Raw genomic sequence first — 22,829 nt, 5'->3', positions numbered from 1 at the left:
TGTTTAATAATCTAAAAAAAGAGAGGAAACATTTTAATAAAATTTAGACTTAGAAAATTTAGAAAGCAAATTATTCTTTTTCTTTTTTTCATAATAAGTTAACAGACCAAAATTAGCTAGATTAACTTTCTAAATAGATATAAATTTAAATCTTTTAGATTTAACTAATCTGTCTATTTTTTTGACGAATTTAGAAGTGAAAGTTATACATTTCTTTATTTCTTGCTTCTATTCATGAAATTTTTTATTTGTTCCAACAATTATGATTTGAAAATATGTATTTATATCAAATTATTATACGTTAAAAATAATTGATTAAATGGTATGTCATCTAAGTACTTAGATTTTTCAAAATTAAAAAAATAAATCAATAATTATCATTCAAATCCTGGATTATTTAATAAGGCTAAAATTACATAATAGGCGAAAATCTTCTATCAAATAAGAAAATTTGTAACTAAAAAGATTCAATCGAGTTTATTCAATTATTTTTATTAATTCTAAGATTTTTTAGGTTTTATCACTCAAAATAAATCCATTTTAAATATAGTAACATAACTTTAAGAAAGTTCATAATAAAAAAACTCAAAGTTTGGTAAGAATTCATTTCTACCAGTTCTAATACATTATTTTTTTAGCTTTTTAGGAATTAATGATTCTTAGATCTCTTAATTACTTTATTAATTTCTTATAAGCTGTATTTTTATGTGTAATATAGATTATTTTTATATGTAGATTAATTAGCAGATAGTATATCTATCATTTTTTGTATAGATATTGATTACATAAGTAAATATAAAATTCATAAAACAAAAAAAGAAAGTGTAAAAGACTTACTTAAATTTACTGTTATTTGAATTTTCAAAAATATCATTAAAGAACTTTTTAAAATTAAAAAACAATCAACGCTATTTATTAGAGATGATTTCAATAATACTTAGAGCTAAATTTAATTAAATTAAAGATTATGTTGATATAATATAAAAAAAAGGATGCATCATCAAAATAATTATTTAAAAAACTTTGTGCAAAAATTACTTTTTTTTGCTATTCCTTAATATCCTCTTATAATTTTTAGATGAGATTTTTATCAAGAAATTATGGTAAATATATAATTTAATCAAAATTATAATTTTAAACTACTTGTTGACTATTATTTATTTTATTTTAAAAAGATTTTTTGTTTCTCAGTACAAATAAAAAAATTAAATTTTATTAAATGTAAGGATTTAATTACAATGGGAAGGGAAATTAGTAACAATTTGAAATAATACATCTTCCTTCTAATACTCATAATATTCTTTTATAAATTAGCTCAAATTTAATTTAAATGATATCTAAAATTTAGATTAATAACAGTAATTATCATAATTAATTAAAAAATTAACTAAAATCTTTAATTATAAATAATGAATACCATTATTAAAAAGACGATTATACTTGCAGCTGTTGCTTTTATAACATATCTTACTTTTACTAACTTGTAAAGCACCTAATTCTTAAAGAAAGAAACTATTGCATGTGATGAAGGACTTTATTACTGCTTTAGTTAATGCAGAGAGTATGAAAGTTGCGAAAAGCTATAAAGAGATTTCGATAGAAATATGAATAAACTAGAAAATGGAGACCAAATTTGCATACGTCCTATGCATTTGTGTGGAGATGGTAGATGCTACTCTGGATGGTGTCCATAGTGATAAATTTATATAATAAATTATAATATATAAATTTTTATCATAAATTATAAGTTTTATTTTCTTATTAAATACATAAATATATATAAGTATAATTATAAAAATAAAAAAAGAATATTTTAAGCCACTCCTGTTATTTACTTATTTATTTAGATCATTTATTTATTTATTTTTTTTTTACAAAATTCTTTAATAAAAATTAAAAATAAAACATATAGTAATATATAGTAAAATAGGAATTTTACCTAAGTAAAAAAATGAAAAAACTAATTACATCTCATCAGCCCTTATTTTAGTCCTTAATATTCTCTGTAATTTTTAGATGGTATTATTATCAAGAAATTGTGGTAAATATATAATTTAATTAATTCTAAACAATCGTATAATTTATTTTAAAAAGATTTTTCGATATTCAGTACATATAGAAAAATTAAACTTTATTAAAAGTAAGTTTTTAATTGCAATTGATGAATTCTTAATAATTTTAAATAATATGTCTTCCTTCTTTTACTTCAAATATTCTTTTATAAATTAATTAAATTCAATTTAAAACAAAGATATCTAACATTTTGATTGAAAATAATAATAATTAATTAATAAATTAACTAAAAAACTTGAATTACATATAAATTATGAATTCCTTAATTAAAAAGACCCTTATTCTAGCAGCTGTTGCTTTTATAGCATATCTCACTATTACTAACTTTTAAAGCACCTAGAACTTAAAGAAAGAAGATATTGCATGTGAAGAAGGACTTTATTACTGCTTCAGTTATTGCAGAGAGTATGAAACTTGTGCATAGCTATAACAAGATCATGATAAAAATTTGGCTGTAAACTTTCCTGGATAAGACACATGCAGACCTCCTTTGCATATGTGTGGTGATGGTATGTGCCACTCTGGATGGTGCCCATCTTGATAAATTTATATTATAAATTACCAGTTTTATTTTAGTATTAAATAATATATAAATACATCAGAATAAAATTATATTAACGTATGTATGAAGAATATTTTAAATCAGTCTTGTTATTTAAATCAATCATTTATTTTTTGCAAAATTCTTTAAAAATAATTAAAAATTATAGGTTATATAATTATTTATAGTAAAATAGGAATTCTATCTTAGTAAAAAAAAAAAAATTTGTATACACTTCATCAGCCCTCTAAAATAAAATTAATTGCAAAAATTTCTTGAAAATGATATAGAATATCAAATTATTTATGGTACTTGATAATACAATTAAAATAATAAGTTTTATACATGATTTTTTTTAAAAATATTTGCATATTTTTATTTTATTAATAATTTAAACAAAAATTTAATATATCTTCACTTTTTTCTACGATGTCTCAAATTTTTAGCATCTATCTTCTGTTATCAATTTTTATTATTAAACACTCTAAATATTTTCAGATTATTAACTCTTTAAAAATAAATATATATTATTTGAAATAAGCATATTTATTATTTGCCAAGATATAATTATTTCTATTCATTTAATTAAAATACTCATAAATAATATTTTGAAAATAAACTCATACCAATATTAAAATTAAAAATTATTATTTTTATCAAACTTAATTAATTAGAATAAAATGTATTATTATTCTATCTTTTTAAACTTTAAGTTAACTTTAATAACCACTATAGTTAATTTTTAATTGTTAATTTATAATTTATAAATGTCCTACTAATAAATATTATAAATCTAGAACCAATCCAATATGAATACTACTTTTTTAAATTTTTGAAGTGTAAAAAAACTTCAGTAATCTTAATATAAGTCAAAGAGAATTTAAGATGGTTAAAATTACATAAGATGAGAAAATTTTTTTTTAAATAACGTTATTTACAATTAACAAGATTCAAAATTTGTTAAAATTCGATATTCTTTCTTTTTATAGCTAATCCTACGAACTAGTTTATAGGTTATTTAACTTAAAAAAATTCCATTTTTTACTCTTTAATTTAACATCATGATGCAATAATCTTCTTCTTAATCATGAATTAAGTCTATGAACAAATTATCATCAAAATCTTCTATATTTTAAAAAATTTCATCACGAAATTCTTTAAAATAATAAATACCTAAATAGTAATTAAGTATCTCTATTTTTCTAATAATTGCTTATATGTTTTTTCTTTGAAATTATGAAATTAGTCTTACAAAATTTAATATTTCATTTCTTTAATCACTTTAGCTTAGTAATTATTTTTATAAATCTGATTAAGAATTCTATTATTTGTTAAAATATATTATGAAATTTGTATATTTCTTGTTCTAAAGAATAATATTAGTAGATTTTATGTCATTTTTAGAAAAGATATTAATGACCTTAGTCTTGAATATAATCACATAAGATTCATAAAATAGATGAATAAACTATAAAAAGCTAAATACTAAAGTTATAATAATAAGTATTTACTTTACTTTTTATCTTTCTTAACTCTCAAAAATATCATTTTAGCAATAAATAAATAAAATAGCAACTCTAATCATTTAATTTACATAAGTAGAAATAAGTAAATATACTTAAGTTTTTGACAATAAATCTAAATCATTATAATCAATTCTATATCCATTAAAACATAAATAATTAAAAATAAATTCAATCAATTTGTAATCAGAATTATGGCGAATATAAATAATATATCCTATTATTGTTATGATAGCCATAACAATTATATAGTAACCTAAATTGATTCTAAATCTATCTTCATATAGAGAAAATGTGCATATACTTAAGTAATATGGCATTTGAGTCAAGAAAAATTTAAAGAAAATATAAGTTTATCTCTTATAATATGTATTAATAATCTTAAAATAAGAATAATAATATTAAGATTCCCCCATAATAACAAAAAAAAGAGAGCAAAATAGAGCTAAAAACAATATAAAATTGATCAAAGTTGCAATCTAAATACTTTCTGAATTATCTCCATCAGCTAAATCCTTGAGGCAAAAAAAGAAAATAAATTCCATAATAATTTAAGGAATGACTCTGCTGTAAACCTTAGTTTTTAAAGTATTTTCTAAATTACCTGATTAAAATTCATCATCAAAGAAAATATAAATGAATCCAATCTAGAAAATATCAAAGAAAGCAAATTTTAAGCTGACATTATGCCCATTATGATTTTAAATGAATAAAACAAATATTACTAAAAGTTTATCAATTCCAAAAACTGTAAAGAATGTAATAAAATAAGCCATGTTTATATCTCCACCCTATAGGTATAGACAAATAGCAATTACTATACTATAAATGTTTACTAGATAATAGAAAACAGAGCACCAAAAGAGTTCCTTTTGCTAATACATAATCTTAGTTTATATTTGGCTACAAATAATTAGATTAAATATTTTAATTAACTTTGCTTTTTTCTAATTTTTTAGTATAGTTTTTCGATATATTTTTCTCACTTTTCTGATCAAAATAATAGAAAATAAGACAAGTGATAAACTGAAAATAGAATAAGATTAACATTATTTTGTTTTGATATTTAATAAATAATACAAACAAATATCTAGACAAATAAAACAACCTCGTATATTAATTAGTATATAAAATATTTAATTTTTTATGTATGTGCAGGGTGGGGTGGGGTTCTTACATTTTGTATTCTACTAAATAATAAATTAGAAATTTGTTTATTAAGATTTTAGATCTTCTTCTTTTTCTTATTAAAGCTAATTATTGAGATATTTGGTTTTAACCAGATAGATAGATAGTAAAATAATCAATAATAAAAAATCAAGCACATGAAATGAATAGCTAGCTATTTAGTGGTTGAATTTAAAACCAGTCATAAAGTGTCATAATAGAGGTCACAGACAATTTCAGAAGGTGAAAATAACATAGATGGTGATATTAATTTATAAAATGATATAATCTGTAATTCTATAGATGTAATTTTATTTAATTATTTGTATTTAGGATAACTATAAGTGACTAAGTTTTGTATCTTTTAGGTAGTTGAACTAAAAATAAATCCATTCTAAAATCTTAATTCTAATATTTTGATTAAATTTAAATGATTATTTTTACATAATTCTTAAAATAATTCCTTATAAATATAATCTTAATTTATTAATATTTCTTCTCCAAATTATAAAAAGGAAGAAGGTAATATAATTCTTTTTATTCTCTTTTATCTAAATTGTTATGAAATAACTTATATTATAGTTAATATTTCTGTTTTATAGTAATATAAATCCGTTATTAATTACTCATTAAGTTCAGAATAAGTATTAAGTTCTTCATCTAGTTGGATTTTTAAAATAGAACATCTCTTTATTTTATTCAGTTCCTTATTTGCAGCTATAAAATCCCTAATTGAAGATAGATTAATTATCTTAGTCCTAAATAAGTTCATGTAGAAGTCTTTTAAAAAAATAATGAAGTATAAGAAACTAAAACCTAAAGTTAAGTATAATAGAACTTATTTCACAAAAATGGTTTCTGAGTTTTCAAAAATTTCGCTTTAACAAAATATAATCAAAACAATTACTCTAATTAATTGATTTATATAAGTAGCTACTTATAAAAAGATAGTATTAGAATTTAACTTATCAAAATCATAGTGAAGAAAACTGTATCCATTGAACAAAATATAATTCTAAATAAATCTTAGCAATTCTATATTTAATTTTACATTGCGATGATATAGTTTATATCCAATAATTGTAAAAAGATAAATAACTATAGCAGATATTCCTAAATTAAAACCAGATTTATCATATAAAGTTAGAGTATATATTGATAAGTAATATGAAAATTAACTTAAAAAAAACTTACAAAAATTGTGAATTTTTGTCTCTAAATCTACTCTCTATGGACGTTAACAATTTTATTTCATAGCAAACATAGTAAAGCTAAACAGGAATAAAAATATTAATATATTAACTAAAGCTGCTAATTAAAGACTCTCTGGATATTCACTATTAACTAAATCTTTTAAAATAACTAAGAAAAAAAATTCCATGATAATTTAAGGAATTATCCTATAATACATTAAAAAATTCAAATTAATGAATATTTTATGTTTTTCAATATCAACAAACAAGATAAAAATAAATCCAAAATAAAGATAATCAAAACCAGCAAAAATTTTATTATAACCATCTTTACATCCAATCACACCAGTTGCCATTTTTTCAAAAAATAAAACTATGGTGAAACAAAAAGTATAATAAGTTGAATAAAAGCTCCCTTAATATTTTACAAATAAAAAAGCAACTAAAATAGTGTAAATCATCAAAGGATAGTAGATAAACGAGCACCAGAATAGTTATTTCTACTTTTACATATCTATTAATTTAGTAATTCTTATTCGCTGATTAATTCTTATTTTATTTACTTCTTTTCTATTGATTTTTTTTGGTGTTGATTATTATTATTTTTAAAAGAATTTATGAATAAAAACAAAGATTGATAGGTAGTTTTAAATTAATTTTTTTTGGATAATTAATAGGAGAAAATAAGACTTTTAATATAAATCAATATGTTGACAGAAAAGTATTTAAGAATAAAAACAAAGATAGATAAATAGTTTTAAATTAATTTTTTTTGGATAATTAATAGGAGAAAATAAGACTTTTAATATAAATCTATATGTAGGCTAAAAAAGGTAATTTAAAATAAAATAAAGCTATTTATTTCTAATTCCTATCCTACTAAATAATAAAATATAAATTTGCTTATTAAGATTTCAGCCCTTCTCTTTTTAATTAATTACTGAGAGATTTGGCATAAAGTAGATTGTAAAATAAGCAATAATTATAAATCAAGTTAATTTATTGAATAGCTATAGCTATTTAGCGATTTAATTAAACCGGTCATAAAGAGTCATAATAGAGGTCACAGACAATTTCAGAAGGTGAAAATAACATAATTGGTGATATTAACTTATAAAATGACATAATCTGTAATTCAATAGATGTAATTTTATTTAATTACTTGTATCTAGGATAACTATTACAGATGAACATTTGTATGTTTTAGGTCGTTGAACTAAAAATAAATCCATTCTAAATTCTTAATTTAAATATCTTTATTAAATTATTGCCATAATTATTATTTGGATTTTTATCATAACCATAGCACAATTTATCAAAAAATTCCTTATTAATGTAATATAAATTTATTAATATTTCGTCTCTAAACCTATAAAAATATTAATGAGAGTCAATTATTATATTACATTTTTATCTAAATTATTATTATAAAAGTTCTACCATTGTTAATACTTCTTTTTAATGGTTATCTAATTTTATCAATTGCTCATCAAGTTCTGAATAACTACCATCATATGTTCCAAATTGAAATCTTAAATAATAATATCGCCTTTTTTTCAGTACTTTGTTTGCAATTACTATGTCCTTTTTTGAAGATATAGCAATTATCCTAATCTTAAGTAAGTTACTGTAAAAGTCTTCAAATAAAATAATGAAATATAAGAAACTAAAAGCTAAAGTTAAGTAAAATAGGACTTATTTCACTTAAGTGGTTTCTGAGCTTTCAAAAATTTAGCTTTAGCAAAATATAATCAAAATAATTACTCTAATTAATTGATTTATATAAGTAGCAACTTATAAAAAGATTGTATAAGCATTTATCTTATCAAAATCATAGTCAAGAAGTCTGTATCCATTGTACAATATATAAATGTAAATAAAACTTAGCAATTTTTTATCAAATTTTGAGCGATATAGTATATAACCAATAATTGTAAAAAGATAAATAACTATAGCAGATAATCCTAAACTAAATCCAGATATTTCAATAAAACTTAGAGCACATATTGATAAGTAATATGAAAATTAACTTAAAAAAAACTTATAAAAGTTTTGAGCTTATGTAACTAAATCTATAGTGTTCTCTTGATGTTTCATAGCAAACTAAACAAAGCTAAAAAGGATTAAAAATAATAACAGATTAACCAAAGCTGCTATCTAAACACTTTCTGGATTGCTACTATTATCAAAATCTTTTAAAACAACAAAGAAAATAAATTCCAGGAATGTAAAAGGGATTATCTTAGAGTATTGTAAATAATTCAAATTATAGATATCTGAATATATATCAAAATCAACAAAGAAGATGAAAACAAATCCAATTTAAAGTATATCACAAATAACAAATAATGTATGATAGCCACAACCAGGTCCATCGCGTGTTAAAGTAACAAATTTTTCTAGCCAACAAAATATAAAAAAGAAAATAGTATAATAATAAGAGTCTATGTTTTCATCATTCCATAACAAAAAAACAACTATAATACTGTAAATCATGATAAGATAGTATATCAAAGAGCACCAAAATAGCAATTTCTACTAATACATAATTATCTATTAATTTATCTACTTTTATTCGCTAATTAATTAGTTTTTTTTTTATGCTTTGATTATTATTATTATTATTTTGAAAATTATTTATGAATAAAAACAAAAGTTGATGATTTTAAATTAATTTTTTTAGATAATTAATAGGAGAAAATAAGAAATTTTAATATAATTTTTTTTTTTGGCTGAAAAGCTAATTTACAATAAAATAAAGCTATTTATTTCTAATCCTTATCCTATTAAAAATTTTAATTATTTATTTGCAATAAATGTAAGAAATATTAGCAAGAGTTAAATATTTTATATAATAATTTATTTTTGAGTATGTAATTTAAAATAAAGTAATAGCAAATAAAAAAAAAGATATTATAGATATTGCTGCCTTAATTTTTATCTAATATTTATTATCTATCAGTTTAAAAATATATCACTTCAATAGTACTATTAAATTTATCACTTTATTTATTTCTAATCCTTATCCTATTAAAAATTTTAATTATTTATTTGCAATAAATGTAAGAAATATTAGCAAGTGTTAAATATATAAATATAATAATTTATTTTTGAGTATGTAATTTAAAATAAAGTAATAGCAAATAAAAAAAAAGATATTATAGATATTGCTGCCTTAATTTTTATCTAATATTTATTATCTATCAGTTTAAAAATATATCACTTCTATAGTACTATTAAATTTATCACTTTTCGTTAATATTTATCCATCAAAAATTGAATTTCTTTTTTCAAAGTCTTATCTTCATAAAAATATATTTATTTCGAAATTTGAATATCTCTTGTTTTAAAGTAAATTATTAGAATTAGCTTAATCTTTTTTAGAAGAAATACTAATTGTCTTTGAATCAATAGGATATTTATTTTTTAACACAAAAAGGCAGAGAAATGAAAATGTCTCTAAACAAGCAAGCGAGTATCAAAAATAAGAATATTTAGGTTTATTTATTTTGGATTTTTTAAACTTTAGAAAATATCATAAACTTAAAAAACAATAAAAATACTTATTATAATAATTAATATTTTAGTATGAGTAGTCATAAAATTATATTCATACTTAAAATCTATCACCTAAATAAATGAATTTTAGTATATACTATAATTTAATTAAATTCAATTGATTTTTATTTTAAAAGCTGAAAATTTGATCTTAACCATCTATTCTCTCTAATTAACGGTAAAATAATCTTTAATTAATTAAATTTAATAGGTGTTAATTAATACCATCATAAATATAGAAGAAAATTTTTTATAAAGGAGAAACTTTACTTTTTTCAATAGAATAATCAGGAGAAGACATTTAAGTATGGTACTTACAAAAATTCATAAAATAAATTTAGAGACTCTATTGTTTTAATTAAATAGACGATAAAATCATAAAAAAATATTGATTGATATTCATTTGTATTATGAAATTTACTAATTAATTTGGAAATAGTTCTTTTACTTACAATTTATTTTAAATAATAAGTATAAGAGGTTGAAATATTTCATAGGTATGTTGAACCTTATTTTATTTAAATTTTGGAAAATTAAAAAATTGTTGAAAAGATAGAAAATAATTTGCATAAATTTATTTAATTTGGTTTTTTTTTAAATATCCAATAAATATCAAGATTAACAAATTTAAAAGATATTAAATCACTAATTTTTATTTGCAAACAAACTTAAAATAAATAAAAATTAATTCAAACAATCAAAAAAAAAAATTTAGATATAAATGAAGAAAAACTACCTTTTTGTAAATAATTAATTATTAATAAATAAAAATAACTTATTTTCTTTCAAAATTTTCAATTTTTTTGTTTAATCTTGCTTTATAGTAAATTAAGAAATTTGCAGTATAGTGTTTTAAAAATTATTTCTCAATTTAACTAATATATTTAATCATTTTAAAGGTTCTTCCTACATAGTATCAATATTTTTACAAATTATTTCTTATTTTTTAATTTTTGATGTATGGCGGGGTCCTGATATTTTATAACCTACAAAACAATAAAATGGAAATTTGCTTATTAAGATTTTAGTTCTTCTCTTATTTTAATTAATTAATTACTTATAAAGTAGATTGTAAAATAAGCAATAATTAAAAATCAAGTAAATTAAATGAATAGATATTTAGCAATTTAATTTAAAATAGGTCATAAAGAGTCATAATAGAGGTCAAAGACAATTTCAAAAGGTGAAAATAACATAAATGGTGATATTAAATTATAAAATGATATAATCTGTAATTCAATAGATGTAATTTTATTTAATTACTTGTATCTAGGATAACTATTACAGACAAACTTTTATATCTTTGGTCGCTGAACTAAAAATAAATACATTTTAAACTCTTAATTCTAATATTTTTATTAAATTATTATCGTAACCATAACACAATTTATCAAATAATTCCTTATAAATATAATCTAAATTTATTAATATTTCATCTCTAAACTTTAAAAAATGATAATGAGAGTCAATTATTATGTTACATTTTTATCTAAATTATTATGATAAAAGTTCTACTATTGTTTATACTTCTTTTTAATAGTTTATAATTAACTTTATTTATTTATTATTTTTTAGTAAAAAGAAAGTTTATAAATTATTAAGATAAATTTAAAATAATTAAATTATATTTAACTTTTTGATATATTTTTCTCACTTTTCTGATAATAATAAAACAATTTAATACATGCGATAAAATGTAAATATCAAAAGAATATAAAGATTTTTTAATATTATTTTGTTTTCAAATTCAATAAAAAATAAAAACACACACATATCTATACAATTAATACACCTCTAATATTAATTATTTAAAGCTCAAGAAACATTTTTAAAATTTTTATATTCAAACCATTACCATTTTTTCATATGTTTTATATGAACATGGTGTTTAGAAATTAAGATGAGTTTATGCAGTATATTTTTTACTCTACAATATAGTCATAATAGAGGTCACAGACTATTTCTGAAGGCGAAAATAGCATAAATGGTGATATTAAATTATAAAATGATGCAATCTACAGTTCAATAGATGTAATTTTATTTAATTATTTGTATTTAGGATAACGTTTACAGACTAAGTTTTGTATCTTTTAGGTTATTGAATTAAAAATAAATCCATTTTCAACTCTTAATTTTAATATTTTGATTAAATCTATTTAATTATAATTACACAATTGATCAAATAATTCGTTATAAATGTTATCTAAATTTATTAATATTTCATCTCTAAACTAAAAAAAAGGAGTTGGATTTTCAATTATCATTTTACATTTTTATCTATATTATTCTGATAAAAGTTCTACCATTGTTAATACTTGTTTTTAATAGTGTGTTCCTATCAATTCGTAACAAAGTTCTGAATAACTATTATCTTTTACTTTAAATAGAATTCTTAAATTCATAAACCTTTTTTTCAGTGCTTCATTAGCAATTACTATATCATTTTTTTAAGATATAACAATTATCTTAGTCCTAAATAAGGCATTGTAAAAGTCTTCAAATAAAACAATGAAATATAAGAAACTAAAACCGAAAGTTAAGTATAAGGAAACTTATTTCAATAAAATGTTATCTGAGTTTTCTGAGCTTTCAAAAAATTAGCTTTTGCAAAATATAATCAAAATAGTTACTCTAATTAATTGATTTATATAGGTAGAAACTTATAAAAAGATGGTATTAACATTTATCTTATCAAAATCATAGTGATTAAATCTGTATCCATTCAAGAATATTTAACTGCAAATAAAATGACTCAATTTTTTATCACATTTTGCTTAGCGATATATCATATATCCAATAATTGTAAAAACATAAATAGCTATAGTAGATAATCCTAAGTATCCACATAAAGTTAGAGTACATACTGATAAGTAATATGAAAATTAACTTAAAAAAAACTTACAAAAATTACTAGCTTATCTCTTTAAATCTATATCTATCTCTTCTGGATACTAAGAATTATATTTTTAAAAAAACATCATAAAGCTAAAGAGGATTAAAAATAATAATAGATTAACCAAAACTTATATCTCAATATTGTTACTATTAACTAAAACTTTATAATATATAAAGTAAAGAAATTCATAAAATGTGAAAGGCGTTATCCTAAGAAGTAAACGCTCAATACAATCTATTTTCTCAGATATTTAATGTTTTTTAAGATCTTGAGCAAAGGACATAACAAAAAATCCCATTTAAAATAAATCCCAAAAAACTAATTCTTTAACTTCTTAATACTCTGATTTATATGCAGCTTAGATATCAAATAAGCTGAATGTTCCTAAAGTGGCAAAAAAATAAGCAGCGTAATAGATTTAATCATTAAAAATTAGCTTAATAGCAAGTACAATATTGAAAATTAAGAGAAGGTTGTGGAATAAATGGCACCAAAATACATATCTCTACTTACGCATATCTATTAATTTATTTGTTTTTATAATCCACTAATTAATTCGTATTTATATACTTCTTTTCTTTTGAATTTTTTTGTTTGTTGATTATTATTATTTTGAAAAGTATTTATGAATTAAGAAAAAATAGATAGTTTTAAATTAATTTTTTTGTATAATTAATAGGAGAAAATAAGACTTTTAATCTAAATCTATATGTTAGCTCAAAAGATAATTTACAATAAAATAAAATAAAGCTACTTATTTCTAATCCTTACCTCATTAAAAATTTTAATTATTTATTTGGAATAAATGTAAGAATAATTAGCAAGAGTTAAATATATAAATATATAATATTATTTTTTTAAATGTAGTTTAAAATAAAGTAATAGCAAATAAAAATAAACAAAGATATTACTGCCTTAATTTTTATCTAATGTTTTTAAATAGTTTAAAAAATTTATCATTTTTTTGTATAATTAATAGGAGAAAATAAGACTTTTAATCTAAATCTATATATTGGCTAATAAGATAATTTACAATAAAAATATAGCTACTTATTTCTAATCCTTACCTCATTAAAAATTTTAATTATTTATTTGGAATAAATGTAAGAATAATTAGAAAGAGTTAAATATATAAATATATAATATTATTTTTTAAATGTAGTTTAAAATAAAGTAATAGCAAATAAAAATAAATATAGATATTACTGCCTTAATTTTTATCTAATATTTTTAATTAGATTAAAAAATTTATCACTTCAATAGTAGTAGTATTCAATTTTGCATAAATAAGATTTTTAATCTAGAAAAAACAATTAAATTTATTACTTTTAGTTATATTTTTCGATCAACATTTCATGATTTTATTTTTTCAAAGTCTTATCATCATAAAAATATATTTCGAAATTTGTAAAACTCTTGTTTTAGAGTAAATTATTTGAATTAGATTAATCTTTTTTTGATGAAATATTAATTGTTTATTTTTTTATCAATAGGATATTTATTTTATAACACAAAAAGACAGAGAAATTAAAATGCCTTCAAACAAGCAAGTATCAAAAATAAGAATATTTAGTTTATTTTGGATTTTTAAACTCTAGAAAATATCATAAAATTTAAAAATAAACAATAAAAATATTGATTTTTATAAATAAATATCTTAGTTAAGTAGTATTCATAAAATCATATTCATACATAAAATCTACCACCCAAATAAATGAATTTTAATATATACTGGAGTTGCTAATTAATGAAATTCAATTGATTTTTATTTTAAAAGCTAAAAGTTTGATCTTAAACATCTGTTCTTTCTCAGTAGAGAGGGTAAATAGCCTTTAATTCATCAAATTTGATAGGTGCTTGTTTCTTATGCATAATGTGTAAAAAAACTTCTTAAAATTCCTTTTTTCCTCTATATTTCATAATAATTATTCATTTTTTACCTCAGAATTAAACAATAAATTTATAGAATTTTCACACCAGTAAAAATAGCATAAAATAAAAACACACTAATTTTTTAGATTTGTTGATTAACTTTCTTTGTAAAAAATTCAAAAAAGTAATGTAAACTTTTTCATTTAATTTATTAAAAATTAAATTTATTTATTAAGATTGGAGGTAAACTTTTTTATAAAACTTATCTAATTTAAGCTTAAAGCTGTTATGTTTTTTGTTCAATTTCTTATTATTATTATTACTATCTTATAATGATTATCAACTTATTATCATCATGTTTATAAAAAATGTTCATAAACATTATTAAAAACATTCTTAAAATATTTAATAAATTAATTTATTAATTTTTCTGAAAAATAAATTTTATTAAAACTAAAACATCTAAGAAAATTTTTTAAAGTAATTAATATATTTTTTATTTTTATGTATAATGCAAAATTATATTCAAACATTTTATTCTTTAAATTCAAGAAAAATGATGCAAAGGTATCACTTTTGGTTAGTCCTTAATATTCTCTGTAATTCTTAGATGGTATTATTATCAAGAAATTGTGGTAAATATATAATTTTATTTATTCTAAACAATAGTATAATTCATTTAAAAATATTTTTCGGTTTTCATTACATATAGAAATATTAAACTTTATTAAAAGTAAGTTTTTAATTACAATTTGATGAGTTCTTAATAATTTTAAATGAAATGTCTTCCTTCTTTTACTTCAAATATTATTTTATAAATTAATTAATTAAATTCAATTTAAAACTAAGATATCTAATATTTTGATTAGTAATTTCTACTTATAGATATCTATTAATTTATTTATTCTTATTGGCTGATTAATTCTTATTTTATTTACTTCTTTTTTATTGAATTTTTTTGGTGTTGATTATTATTATTTTTAAAAGTATTTATGAATAAAAACAAAGATAGATGATAGATATTAGAAAGATAGTTTTAAATTATTTTTTTTGGATAATTAATAGGAGAAAATAAGACTTTTAATATAAATCAATATGTTGGCAGAAAAATATTTATGAATAAAAACAAAGATATATAGATAGTTTTAAATTAATTTTTAAGGATAATTAATAAGAGAAAATAAGACTTTTAATATAAATCAATATATTGGCAGAAAAGTATTTATGAATAAAAACAAAGATAGATAGATAGACATATAGATAGTTTTAAATTAATTTTTTTGGATAATTAATAGGAGAAAATAACACTTTTAATATATATATATGTAGGCTGAAAAGCTAATTTAAATTAAATTAAAGTTATTTATTTCTAATTCCTATCTGATTTTTAATCATTTTCTAAAAGAATTAATTTTGAAATTATTTGATTATTAAATATTTATTTATTTATTACCTTTTAAAATAATTAAGAACATTATTGATAAAATAAAAGTCTAATATAAATTAAAAATTTTATATCTGAAATTTAATATTTAATTTAAAAAAAAAATGAACAATCATAAAGTTTGATATTTTTATTTTAATATTAAAATTACAAAATACACTTAAATTAGTAAAATACTTCCAAGATTACAATTCTCGAAGTACTATATAAATTTCCTCCTAATATTATAAATCTAAAACATAGTCAGTATGAATATTACACTACTTTTTGAAGTTTTCGAAGATTAAAAAGACTTGAATAATCTTAATATAAGTCATAGAGTATTTAAGATGGTTAAATATACATAAGATGAGATAATGTTTTTTTAAATAAAGTTATTTATAATGAACAAGATTCAAAATTTTTAAAAATTTGATATTCTTACTTTCTATAGCTAATCTCACGAGCTAGTTTATAGGTTATTTAACTTAAAAAAAATCTATTTTTTACTCTTTATTTTAGCATCATGAAGTAATAATTATATCCCTTATGTTTCATTAAATATAAGAACAAATTATCATCCAAATCTTCTATGCTTGATACAATGTCATCACAAAATTGATCAAAATATTTAAAACCTAAATTTAATATCTCTATTTATCTAAAAATCCCTTATTTATTTTTTCTTAGAAATTATAAAATTAGTCTTACAAAAGTTGATAGTTCATTTCTAAAATCGCTTTAGCTTAATAATTATTCTTATAGATCTTAAAAATTCTATTATTCGTTAAGATATATTATGAAATTTGTATATTTCTTGTTCTAAAGAATAATATTAGTAGATTTTATGTCACTTTTAGAAAAGATATTAATGACCTTAGTCTTGAATATAATCACATAAGATTCATAAAATAGATAAATAAACTATAAAAAGCTAAATCCTAAAGTTATAAATATAAGTATTTACTTTACTTTTTATATCTCTTAACTCTCAAAAATATCATTTTAGCAAAAAAATAAATATAATAACAACTCTAATCATTTAATTTACATAAGTAGCAATAAGTAAATATGCTTAAGTTTTTGACAAGTAACCTAAATCTTTATCCGCATGTATTCTATATCCATTAAAACATAAATAATTAAAAATAAATTTAATGAATTCGCAATCAGAATTAGGGTGAATATAAAAAATGTATCCTATTATTGTTATGAAAACAATTATGTAGTAACCTATATTTATTCTAAAATCATATAGAGAAAATGTGCATATACTTAAGTAATATGGCATTTGAGTCAAGAAAAATCTGAAGAAAATATAAATTTATCTCTTATAATTTTTATTAATCTCATGGTAAGAAAAAAGAAATTCAGTTTCCCACATAATAACAAAAAAAAGAGTGCAAAATAGAGCTAAAAAAAATATAAAGTTGAACAAAGTTGCAATCAAAATACTTTCTGAATTTTCTCGATTAGACAAACCTTTGAGCCAAAAAAAGAAAATAAATTCTATAACAATTTAAGGAATGATTCTACTGTAAAGCTTAGTTTTTAAAGTATTTACTAAACTAAATTATTAAAAATGATCTTCAAAGAAAATGTAAATGAATCCAATCTAGAAAATATCAAATAACATAATTTTTAATCTGTCTGGACCATAATATTAAGTTTTTAAAATTTAGATTAATATAAGTTTATCAATTCCAAAAATAGTAAAGAAAGTAATAAAATAGGCCTTGTTATTATCTCCACCTTATAAGTATAGACAAATAGCAATTACTATACTATAAATGTTTACTAGATAATAGAAAACAGAGTACCAAAAGAGTTATTTTAGCTTATACATAATCTTAGTTTATATTTAGTTCTAAGTTTATTTACTTCTTTTCTTTTGAATTTTTTTGTTTGTTGATTATTATTATTTTGAAAAGTATTTATGAATAAAAACAAAGATAGATAGTTTTAAATCAATTTTATTGGAAAATTAATAGGAGAAAATAAGACTTTTAATATAAATCAATATGTTGGCTGAAAAGGTAATTTATAATAAAATGAAGCTATTTATTTCTAATCCTTATCCTATTCTAAAATTTAATTATTTATTTTTAATAAATGTAAGAAAAATTAGCGTAGTTTAATAAATAAATAAAATACCGTAGTTTCTCATATATTAAGGACATATTCAGATAAAAACTTTTGATCAAATTTAGTCCTTAGATTGATTTATTTTTCATTGGAATGTTGCCGTTTAATAATTTTTTAAAATAGATATTTATGGTATTTTAAAAAAATATTTAAATTATCAAAATAAAAAAACAAGAATATAAATAATATTGTTATTAATAATATGAGATTCATTTTTAGTTGGGTATTTAGATAATTAATTAATTAATTAATATCTTATTAATTGATATTATTCAAAATACCAAAGTAGAATTAGTGATTATAAATTAAATATTCTTTAAAATTCAATTAATTAAATTATAAAAATAAATTATTTTATTTTTCTATTTCAAAATATTTATTATATTTAAAAATATTTTTATTATAAATTATTAAAATACTGATATATTTTAAATGCTATTTCATACTTTGCTTGTTATTCTTTTGTTTAAAGAAGCTTTAAACTAAAAAATTTAGAAGTTTCTGGATTTTGGTTCAAAGTAAGTTTTTCAAACATTTCTTATAAGGAGAATTAGAAGATTCTAAAGGAAATTTCTTTAAATTTCCCAATCAATAACGCTTTATTAAGTTGTAAACAGAACAAAAATCTATAAATGGCACAATTAAAAATAAGTAGAGTGTGTGCATTAATTCAAAGTACATCCATGAGTATTAGTAAGTAGAAATAATTGAATACAGTAATTAAAGAAATTATCTAGGAAAAGTAAAGAAGCTTTCTTTGGTATTCAAAATGTAGGATCAAATAATATTTCATAGAAATTCTAAAGAGGTCAAATTACAAATTTATAAAATTAAATTATCATAAATAATTATCAAATCAGAATACTAAAATATTAATACAAATTTTAAAGGACAGATTTTAACTTTTTTAAAAAGCTTTTAGAAAACAAACAAGCAAACATAAATAATCGCTTTAAGCGCAAAAAGCAATCAATCAATCAAGCAAACAAACAAAAAAAAACATAGATAGATAAAAACAAGCAAGCAAGCTAGCAAGGAAACAAAGAAAAGAAAAGCAAAGCAAAGTTAAAAGTAAATAGAAGAACACCTAAATAGTTAATATTATAAGATAGAAATTACCAGCAGACTGATTTCAACCAAAAAAACAAAAATCAAGAAATAGTTGTTAAGCTAAAAAACAAATTTAGTTAGTAAAAATATCAAAAAAGGAAAATCTACTTTCTAGAAAACCAAAAAAGCCCATCATCCATAGTAAAAACCAAAGCACAAATGATTTGTAAACAATTAGTGCAGAATTTAGTGAAATAGCCAAGATAATTCAGCTAGTTATTCCATAGTTTAAGATACTTTAAGTCAAATTAGTAGCTCACTTATACTTCTTAGCAGAGCTTCATAAATCTCGCTATGTATTCAGACATAAATGAGAAGTTCACTGAAGAGGAGATGGAATTGCAAAGCCAATTCAAGGACATTGAAGACGAAATGGATTCTGTCCACAAAAACAATTACACCAACACCCTTGAGTCAACATAAGAAAATCTGTTTTCAAATAACAACTCATTATTAGGGTTTGATGCCAACTCCACATTAAAAGAAGATAATTAAGAAGAACATGTAAGTTTCAGAAGAATTTCCCAATCCAATTTATTGCAAAATAAGCAATAGGAAGAAGCAAAGAAAATAGATGTTGCTTACAGAATGCCCCTTTCAATGAGCTTTTAGGTCGCAATGTAAAAGGTGGAAAATGCATATTCAGCTCAAGATAAGCTCCAAATCGTCTAGCAATATTGCCTTTTAATAAGGTCCTAAATCAACTAAATAAATCTTAAACAAAGAGAATTCTTGATGCAATTAGTTATGCCAATAGTCAAAAATATCAACTAAGATCCTTCAAAGCACAACCAAAACACTCTGTATGCTCTTTTCAACATATCAAGAGAAGACTTCTTGAACTTTCATTTAAGCAATAAAGTCTTGCTTCAAATAAAGAACTAAGTTCAAAAGAATTATGAAAGTTTTGAACTAGACAAAATCAAGCAAGTTTTTTATGCCTCATGCATGAAGCATAAGGACAACACTTTACAAATTGTTGAACCTGTACAATTGCGCTTCTGGTTTTAAAAAATATATTAAAAAATATTGGAAAATCCTCAAATGGAGAGAGAAATGATTCTATTTATGACATACTATCACAAAGATTCCGATTTATTCAGAAAGACCCACAAATTTATCACTCATAGCTTAGTTTCTGATTATAATTAGAATGTTCTACTCAGATCATAGAATCCCGAATTGCTTAAAGTGTTCGTTTCCATCTTCAGCAAAAATGAGAAAGGTACTCCATAATTACATTAAATGTTCTACATAAGTCTCTGCAAATTAATAACCAGCCAAAAACTATCTGTTTCTCAATTCTAAGTTATTTTAAGAAATCTCCTTCGTTCTTAAAACTTCCTCTCAAGCAGAGTCATCACAAGCTACGAATATGACATCTAAATCCCATTACAAAGCTCCGACTAAGTCTCTGAGTCTGATGGAGAGAAGTCTGAATCAGTTGCTTAAGATCAAGATAAAGAAACACCAAAGAACAAAGAAAATGAAAGCATGGACACCTAATGGCAAATTCTTTCTTAAGATGAAGTCTCTTTTAAAATAATAGATTAGTTTATAATGGAGAAACTTAGCTAGATGTCTTCAAATTAAATATTAAATGTTTTGAATTTGTATTAATTAATTAATGCACAAAATTATAGAGAGTCAGTAATCAAAATTTTAGATTAACTTAAGTCTACTTTTAATTCAAACTGTGATAATCATTTCTCATTTATTATTACAGTACGTACTCTCTGCTTATTTAACATAGAAAATCCTGAGTAATACCTATCAGTATATAAGTCATCCCCATAAAAATTAATTGAAAACAATTTTACTTTGCAAATGTCCTAGATATTCACTTTGGTTAAAGAATTTATGCCTTAAGTATGGAATTAAGACTATGAAGCAAGCTATGCTCTGATTTTACACGAAATAAAGAAAGACTAATTCAAAATCAACTTAAATTATTAAAAAAGTTAGCAATACTTACTCACTCACATCAAGAAAAAAAATATTAATCTTGTTGAAAATGTGTTAACAAATCTCAATATTACATACTTGCAATAAAGTAACGTTGAAACTTTCTATGTAGACTTCTTTATTAAATCTAGCAACTAAAATACCAATTAAAACTGTAAATTACCTGCCATTCCTTTCACACTCGATGTAATTTCTGCTAGAGAAGAAATGGCTCCAGAAGTTTTCAATTCAAGTATTGCTCTTAAACAAATGATTCTAAATAAATTAAATGTCCCTTACGTATAATTGAAATAAGAATTTTTCGTCAGCATATATCACCTAGATTTCATCTCAAAATAAAATGCAATAATTAAAGAAATTAATAATCAGCTCTAAAAATATCTTTGAGCAGTCTCATCCACTCACTAAAACATTCATAAAACAAACAAACAACCAACCAACCAATCAAACAAACAAAAAATAAAAATAAATTAAAATTGCCATTTTTCAAATAAACAAATATTTAAATCCAATTAACAAGTTATAATTATTATCATTTAAAATTATTAATTAATAGTATAAATTTAGATGTAATACTCTATATAATTTCATTATGTATATAAATAAATTAATCACTTCTTGTCTCTATTCAATTTTAAATCAAAATCATTAGTTTAAAAATACTGTGTATGTATGTCTGTCTGTCTCAATCAATTTATTTGCTTTTCAACTTTTTTAAATTATTAATTTATTTCAAAAATCTTTTCTGTTAAAAAATTAACTTTATGATTTTTAGCTTTAAATCACATAAACTAATTTTGACCATTTATTTTTTATTAGTAATTATAATTAAATCATATTTGATAAATTATAATCAAATAATTAATATCTATCCTATAAGCAAAAAATTACTTTTAATTACCTACTTTATTAAGATAATATGAATTTGTTTGTTTGTTTTATCTTGCATTTATAATTTTAATTTGAAAATTTTGTAAATAATTTAATATGATAAAATCAAAAATATAAAAGCTAGGGTATTCATATTTTTTAAAATTAAATATTGTATGAATATTTAAAAACCTATTCATAATTAACATGAATTTTTTAAAAATGGTATTTATTTTAAAACCCATAAATATTTTTAGAATGGAAAATATTTTATACATATGTCTGAAATAAAAAAAATAAATAGTTATTGTTAATTTAATTGTACGTGGTTTATCATTTTCTTTCTATAATATTCATTTTTCTTCCATTTATTAAGTGAAATCAGCAAGTATTCTTCTGAAATAGATTGATAAATTTATGCTTTGAGGAAGGAATAAAAATAATCTATATTTGTAGGGCATTTGTATTAAATTACAGCCAAAACCAATATTTT

At 20.3% G+C, this 22,829-nt stretch overlaps 5 protein-coding genes across 5 annotated transcripts; all 5 read left to right on the top strand. All coding sequences in view use genetic code 6, as the record gives it.

Annotated features, from left to right (window-relative positions):
• Positions 1–1,409: 1,409 nt before the first annotated feature.
• TTHERM_00264780 (hypothetical protein) lies at positions 1,410–1,697 on the top strand (the record flags this gene model as incomplete). The annotated part of the gene is made up of 1 exon (XM_001009128.1): positions 1,410–1,697. The coding sequence occupies one exon, from the start codon at positions 1,410–1,412 to the stop codon at positions 1,695–1,697; it is 288 nt and encodes a 95-aa protein (XP_001009128.1).
• Positions 1,698–2,326: 629 nt separating this feature from the next.
• TTHERM_00264770 (hypothetical protein) lies at positions 2,327–2,614 on the top strand (the record flags this gene model as incomplete). The annotated part of the gene is made up of 1 exon (XM_001009127.1): positions 2,327–2,614. The coding sequence occupies one exon, from the start codon at positions 2,327–2,329 to the stop codon at positions 2,612–2,614; it is 288 nt and encodes a 95-aa protein (XP_001009127.1).
• Positions 2,615–4,842: 2,228 nt separating this feature from the next.
• TTHERM_000264769 (transmembrane protein, putative) lies at positions 4,843–5,466 on the top strand (the record flags this gene model as incomplete). Its single annotated transcript, XM_012795910.1, has 1 exon — positions 4,843–5,466. One exon carries the CDS (start codon positions 4,843–4,845, stop codon positions 5,464–5,466), a length of 624 nt encoding a protein of 207 aa, XP_012651364.1.
• Positions 5,467–6,534: 1,068 nt separating this feature from the next.
• Positions 6,535–7,441, top strand: TTHERM_000264768 (hypothetical protein; the record flags this gene model as incomplete). The annotated part of the gene is made up of 3 exons (XM_012795909.1): positions 6,535–6,569; positions 6,626–7,022; positions 7,175–7,441. 3 exons carry the CDS (start codon positions 6,535–6,537, stop codon positions 7,439–7,441), a joined length of 699 nt encoding a protein of 232 aa, XP_012651363.1.
• Positions 7,442–19,660: 12,219 nt separating this feature from the next.
• Positions 19,661–21,853, top strand: TTHERM_00264760 (hypothetical protein; the record flags this gene model as incomplete). The annotated part of the gene is made up of 2 exons (XM_001009126.3): positions 19,661–20,005; positions 20,051–21,853. The coding sequence occupies 2 exons, from the start codon at positions 19,661–19,663 to the stop codon at positions 21,851–21,853; spliced, it is 2,148 nt and encodes a 715-aa protein (XP_001009126.2).
• Between the last annotated feature and the right edge of the window lie 976 nt (positions 21,854–22,829).

This window comes from Tetrahymena thermophila (assembly GCF_000189635.1).
Source record: "Tetrahymena thermophila SB210 genomic scaffold scf_8254788, whole genome shotgun sequence".
NCBI classification, from domain to species: domain Eukaryota; phylum Ciliophora; class Oligohymenophorea; order Hymenostomatida; family Tetrahymenidae; genus Tetrahymena; species Tetrahymena thermophila.
The sequence above is the reverse complement of the archived record's forward strand: the minus strand, read 5'-3'. Positions and strand labels throughout refer to the sequence as shown.